The following is a 7,155-nucleotide window of genomic DNA, read 5'->3' as shown; positions in this document are numbered from 1 at the left end:
AAAAAAAATCAATGAAACAAAAAGGTTTAATGAAATAACCACTTAGCCAGAATAATCAATAAAAAAGGAGGTGATACAAGTTCCCAGTATCAGGAATAAATGAGAATATCACCATAGCTTTTTCAGATATTGAAAAGATAACAGGAGTAATTATGAACAACTTTATGTCAATATATTTGGTAATTTCAATGAAATGGGAAAAAATTTGAAAAGCACAAATTACCAAATATCACCCCAAAAGAAATAGACAACCTGAAAAATCTTCCAAGATAGGAAAATCTACATAAGCCCCTGGAAAATTCCATCAAACATTAAAAAAAAAAAAATCAACCTATCTAAACAAATCTATCTATACAAATCTTTTTTTTTTTTTTTGAGTTTTCTGAATGTAATGTACTAAACTAAAGATTCTAGAGAAAAATTAACCCAGAAACATTCAGGAGATAAAGAATTTTCACTTAGAAGAGAAAAGGGTCCCTGATTGGTGAACAGAGGTCGGATTGGTGACTTTTTGAATTTACATTGATGCAAAAGTGACATGCATCTTCCAAATACAGAAAAAGAGCATTCCATTTTTCACTTTCACTAGTCTTCAGTTTTCAATAAATTACATAATATATTCAACACCTGATAAAATAGGCTTTGTGTTAGACAATTTTTCCCAACTATAGGCTAATGTAAATGTTAAAAGCACGTTTAAAGTTAGGTGTTTGGTTGGTTAGGAGTTTTAAGCATTTTGTAAAAATAATTCATTTATTTATGCATACAAAAGCTGGGGTGTAGGCCAGAGGAGGAGGGGGGAAGATGATTCAACAGAGACAAGGCAGAACAGGTGGATCCACTGAATACACTACTCAGGGGAGCAGTGAGCAGGTCGGGGGAAGTCTGCTGTGCCATGTGGGCAACTCCCTGGCTGGGGATTGAGCTCCTCCTGCAGCGGTTGCAGATAGCTTAAGTGCTGAGACCTAACCCCTTGCACGAGCAGAGAGGCCTTTAAAAGCATTTTTGACTTACTATATTTTTGACTTGGAATTTTTTTTCAGGTTATAGCCCATCATACATTTTGTATTAATTTTGTTTTTCATTAGCACTTTTCACTAGTAAAAACCTTATATTTAGGGCCCTCCCTAGTGATGCAATGGATTAAAGCACAGCATTGCAAAGCTAGCTGCAGACACTTTAGTGCAAGTTTGATCCCCAACCAGGGAAGTGACCTATGTGGTGCAGCAGACCTCTCCTGTCTCTCCTCAGCAGTGTACTTCGTCAATCTGCCTGTTCTGTTCCCCATTCTGTGTTTGGTGAATCCTCACTGCCCCTGTACCTCTGGCCTGTACCCCAGCTTTGTATGCATAAATAAATTTAAAAAAACACCCTAATCTTCATTTGGATCAGAAGGAAAGAAAGAGCCCTGAGCCTTATAGGGAGTCGCCCCTAGTCTCCCCTGCTTGTGGCATATTCAGTCACACAGCACCTACTCGGCAGGCATCTACTCCGGGACAGACATACTGGGCCCAGGGGGTACTTACCTGCAGGTCCTTGATCTGGGTCTCCAAATGCCGCATCTGCTCCAGGGTGCTGGCAGTGGCACTTAAGCCCTGTAGCTGAGATTTGACAAGGCGGAGCTCGTCGCCCATGGTGGCCAGATCGTTCAAGAGTGTCATCACACAGCTGTCACAATCTGTAGGGGTCACAGGCAAAAGCAAATGTTCTTCAGGCCAGAGGCACAGAGCTGCAAACAGAGCACGAGGACTATCTGCCCAGTTAAATGCACATAAAGCATTTCAGGCAAAAATCAAAATTCTGAGCATCTTACACGTTTGCTTCTGAGCTTTACTGAATGAGGGAAGGGTGCAGAAAGCATTTTAAAACTAAGTGTGGCCCTCCCTGGTGGCATTACAGGTTAAAGCACAGCACTATGAAGCTGGCCCTGCCGTGGCCACTTCAGCACAAGTTGGATTCCCAGCGAGGGAGGTGACCACAGACCTCTCCTGACCCGCCCACTGCTCCCCTCAGCAGTGTACTTTATCAGTCGGCCTGTTTCGTTCCTCACTCTGTCTCTGGTGAATCCTTTCACTGCCCCTGCACCTCTGGTCTGTAACCAAGTTCTGTATGCATAAATACATTTAAATCTCTAAAAAACAATAAATGGGGTGAGGGAAATAGGTAAAGGTATTTAAAGGCACAAACTTCCAGCTATGAGATAAATAAGTACTGAACTTCCACATACAGCATGATGACCACAGTTCGTAAATCTGTGTTGGTGTGTGACAGCTGCTAACAAGGTAGATCCTACAAGTTGTTAGTGTGGAAATATTTGAAGTCATGTGAAATAATGGATTTAATTTTTTTTTAAGATTTATTTATTTGTGCATACAGAGCTGGGGTACGGGCCAGAGGTGCAGGGGTGGTGAGAGGATTCACCAGAGACAGAGTGGGGAGCAGAACAGGCCAACTGACGAAGTACACTGCTGAGGGGAGCAGTGGGCGGGTCAGGAGAGGTCTGCCATGCCATGTGGTCACCTCCGGGGCAGGCGGGGATCGAACTCATGCTGCAGTGGCTTTAGCTTCTCAGTGCTGCGCTTTACCCCACTCCACCACCAGGGAGTGTATTTTAAATCACCAGTGAGGCCCAATGAATTTAAATTTATCGTGATAATTACTTCATGATATATACATAATCAAATCATTTTCTTGTGCATTTTAAAGTAATACAATGTTATTTGTCTATTATAAATCAAAAAAACTAGAGGAACAAATAAATGATGGTGCTAGACAATGTATTAATTTTATATATGGCAAAAAATAATAGTTTTTATTTATTAAGTACTTGCTACTTACCAGGCATTGTGATAAGGGATTTACAGGAATTTTTCTAGCAACCTGATAAAGTTGGCATAGTTTTTATGTCCACTTTACAAATGATGAAAATGAGCAGTGCAGAACTAGGGTTGATTTCCAAGGTCATACAGCTTAGTAGCTGAAAAATGATGCATCTGACCCCAACCAGTCTTCTTCCTCCTCCCTCCTGCGATCATTACCTTTCAACTGCAAGGCTTAGCTTGGGGCTCATGTACCTTAAACTACATCCAAATGTTAGAAAGGAGGGGGGCTTTCTTTTCTCACCGTCACATTCTTCTCCAGGTTCACCATCTTTGGGTTCTTGGCTTATGCAGTCTGAAATGAGGAGTGATTGAAGAGAACAGTATTATTAAGTGTTCTCTTCATCTACTTTTCACTTCACTGTGAGCAAGGCTAGTTTTAGAACATTTTAGTCACCCAGCTCTCCAGCATCACCAACTGTTCAGTTTCCCCTCCCTTACACACGTCACTGCTCCAAGAACTTTGTTATTTCTGAACATTCTTGCTAAGTCTTGCTGCAGAAAATTCCCTTGCAATTAGTATAGCCAATTTGTTCTCTATAAAGGTTGTGACATTCTCACCAAATTAAAACTACCAATCACTGGTGTTAGGTTTTTTTGGTTTTTTTTTTTTTGATAGCTGACCATAAAATTATGGACATCTCTTCCAATATCATCCATGAACATTTAGTAAATATATATTGAGTATAACATGTGCCATGGCCTGAGAAGGTACAAGAAGAGAGCAAGACAAAACCCTGCTGTCCTCTGGCTATGTAGTCCCAGGGGAGGCCGATAAATTGTACAACAGTGACAGATACTGAGACATGCACCCAAACATTTTGTTGGACATTTTAAATTAATACAATGTTATATGTCAGTGATAGCTCAAAAAGGGGATCCGTACCACCAGCTACTGCAATCAGCTGCACTCTGAGTTTCTGAGCAAGACTGCGTTAAGCCTACTGGGCCTTCCTGGACAAACTCTACTTGTTCCCCTTCAGCTCTATCCCCCATACTATGCATTCTCATAATCTCATGTCCCTCTGAACAATAATCTAGTCTCACCACAGAAAACCTAAAAGCTTGGAACTTTCCTAGACAGGCTATAATGGGGCTTCCATGCTGTTCCTTCTCAGCAGCAGGTAATATTACATACTTAATGAGTATATGCATATATTTTAAATAACATATACTTTTCATTGTAAAAAACGTATAGTTCACTATGGGAAATTTGGGGAAATCAGACTGAAAACTTTGATCCTACCACTGGAAAACAATGTCTCCTTTATAGAGAGACTTGTATATACTTTTTATTATTATTATGTATAATGGTAGGTTTCTCTTACTCATCCTTTAAAAAATATTTTATTCAGTCTTTTATGCATATAAAGTTGTGTGACTTTTAGTTCTGCAATTAGATTGTAAGTGCTTGCGGGCCAGGAAAAATGAAACATAGGTTAGTTTCCCTCAAAAAAATCTCTCAGTATCTGGGCAGCAGGGGGACTTGGCTTGTGAAGATGATTGTCTTATCAGGGCAACTTCCTTAACAAGTTTGAGTTTTGAACACCAGAGAACCTGTATGTATTGATTAAAAACAAAAAAAGCTCACAAGAACAAAAAAAAAAAATCTGTGTATAAGCATTTTCTTCCACTTTTGGAACAAGTAGTTACCATTCTCATTTCTGGTTGCTTATTTTATTATTAGAGTCAAGAGAAAAGAGGGCTGATAGCTATATGTAATGTTGAAACTTCTTGAAAACCTCAGTGATAGAACTCACTGAAAACAGCCCTTCTCATTTTTAAACATTTGACACTTCTTTCTTGTAATGATTCAAAACAGATCTCCTTCCACCTTCCACTCCTTGGTATAAGCTCTGTACCGTCTACCACAAGAAAACATGACCCATTCTTGGACCACACACCAGTCTTTCAAATAAGTTCTTTCCAAGTCTTTGCTCTCCTGGTTTGTCAATTACTTCTCATGTGATGGTTCTAAGTCCCTTCACAATCTCCTCTTTTTCTAAACAAACCCAGGTTTCTCTCTTGTCTCCTAAAGAAACAAACCCCCACACATATTTGCTTGAGTAGACCAAGACCTGTCAGACAGCTCATTTTTGACACGACAGCTGAGCGGAGACAGCATAAGGACTGTCAGGGGCCACATTACTCTCTTGAGCCATACTGCACTTATTGCTGACTAAAATTTTTATACTTGCAGCTGCTAAGCCACATCTCACTTATCACACACTTAAAGGTAGATTATTTTCCCATCCAACTCTAGGGCCACATACTTATCCCCAGCATAACTTTATCTGGTTAGAACTGGCCCATCACATCAGGGTGCTGTGGTTCTTTTATATTCTAAATGTGTCATGGGAGGCGTATGTGACCCAGCACAACTCTGCTGTGTGGGCAAACTGCCTATATTTCCATTCAAGTAAACAACTGAACAACAGAGAACACAGGATGAAGTCTGGAAACATGACCCTCTTACCCTGCATTCTTTTGGCAAAAGTCGCTTGACCAGGTCTGATTCCTAGATCCAGGCCTTGGTTCTTCATTTTATTATAGGATGAGCGATTTCATTTAACGGTTTGGTCTCATACTACATCAATAGTATTTTCCTGATAAAGTATATTAATACTTTCTGGCAAAAAAGGAAGGGAGCTTTCTCTGGCTTTCAAGTTGCTCCTAATGAATGCGTATTAACTTTCAGCAATTGTCTTTTCTGTGGCATGCAAAATCCATCTCAATTATACCACTTGCACCTCAGAACATTTATTCCTATTAGGCTGAGAATATTTTGGTCTCTTCAAATAGCCACATGAAGGAAGATGATGTGAAGCTAACAGTACCATGTTTTATTGGGCTCGTTAACTGTTACTTTACACCAGTTTTATAAATATGGACTACTGACATGTGAATCAAGCCGATCTTACCTCCAGTTAAGGGGTCACAACTGCCCAAATGGCCATTGCTGTTACAATTGCAAGGTCGGCAGCTACCTCCAAATTTCTGGGGATTTCCAAAATATCCTGCTGCACACCTACACAAAATACAGAGAAAGAGGGGAAACTGTCAAATAACTTATATTTTCCCCTAGTCAGGAAATTATAACCCTATGGGAGGAAGGCTGATACCAATTTCCAAGAATGGATATGTGTCAGTACAAAGATATGTCTGGTGTCAAAGAGAACTTACAAAAGGGGAAGCAAGTTCTCTTTTTCCTTGACATGAGAGACAACAGAATCCCCATTTAGCCCTATAATTAAATGGCAGATAAGCAAAATACACCCAGGAGCTAGTGGTTTAACCAACATGGAAATCAGGAGAGCTTATGTCTCATGCAAGAATTATGTTCCTGAATATATCACACAGCTAAATATTGCTTAATTTGTGGCTAGTTTCCTCAAAGAAAAAAAAATAAAATTCATGTCATTTCAAATTTTTTGTAAAGGGGGATATAATTAATATTTCCTGTTGTTCAATTTCAAGTCTGCACCACTTGCTGAAGTTTTGTATATAAATTTAAACAATTTAGAGCAACTATAGCTGCTACCTGTGACCTTTATTATTCTAGATAATTTCAGTGATAAGAAATCAGTTCTTTATTTCCAAGTGAGAAAATCATATTTCTTTGGATCTGAACTTCTGCTTTTTAAAATACAAAACAAGCACATGCCAGTGTTTCTGGAAATTGGATGTAAATTAAAGTAAGTCTATTAACAAAGTCCTACTTCCTGCCCCTATTTTCTTCTTGAGCTGTTGTCTTGACCCTTCAAGCTTCACGCATCACATGAAAATGTACACTTTATAAGCACATTTGGGGCTGTTTTGCTTACAGATATATTTCTACCACCTGGTAGGGAACTGAGCACATGGTATGTGCCAGGCAAGTATAATGCTAAGTGAGCGAGTGAGTGGCTGAACTCAACTTATTGAACTATTTTGGTTCAATGCATATGAGCTAAGAAATAATGTATAAAGGATGTAATATAATTCCCATACATAATAGACACTCAAGAAAAGGTAGCTTCCATTATAACACGATGAAATAGAAATGTCCATGTATAATTGGTGTCATTTGTAACTGCTATATTTTAGTACATAAATGAGAAGCAAAAACCTGTAGTGTCTTACCTCAACTCACTAAGCAGGAGAGTAATGTACTAATATTAGTGTTTTGCTACATGTGATCAGCTCATATTCTAACAAGACATGGTATACAAAAGACTTAAGCTGTAAAACACTCTAGCTTGAAATGTTTCACTTATTTTCCTCGTAAAAGAAACAT

The 7,155-nt window shown here is 39.1% G+C and overlaps 1 protein-coding gene across 1 annotated transcript in view; it reads right to left on the bottom strand.

The window, feature by feature from the left end:
- LAMA3 (laminin, alpha 3) overlaps window positions 1–7,155 on the bottom strand; it is a 207,773-nt gene that overhangs the window by 44,336 nt on the left and 156,282 nt on the right. Inside the window, exons 41-43 of the mRNA XM_012725781.1 lie at window positions 5,801–5,907; window positions 3,124–3,174; window positions 1,527–1,678 (exon numbers count right to left, since the gene is read on the bottom strand). Coding sequence (XP_012581235.1) covers window positions 1,527–1,678; window positions 3,124–3,174; window positions 5,801–5,907 — 310 coding nt within the window. The remainder of the gene's footprint in view (window positions 1–1,526; window positions 1,679–3,123; window positions 3,175–5,800; window positions 5,908–7,155) is intronic.

The sequence above is a fragment of the Condylura cristata genome, unplaced genomic scaffold (assembly GCF_000260355.1).
Source record: "Condylura cristata isolate star-nosed mole 26May11 unplaced genomic scaffold, ConCri1.0 scaffold00016, whole genome shotgun sequence".
NCBI classification, from domain to species: Eukaryota; Metazoa; Chordata; class Mammalia; order Eulipotyphla; family Talpidae; genus Condylura; species Condylura cristata.
Note: the sequence above shows the minus strand (reverse complement) of the source record. Positions and strands in the feature narration are given on the sequence as shown.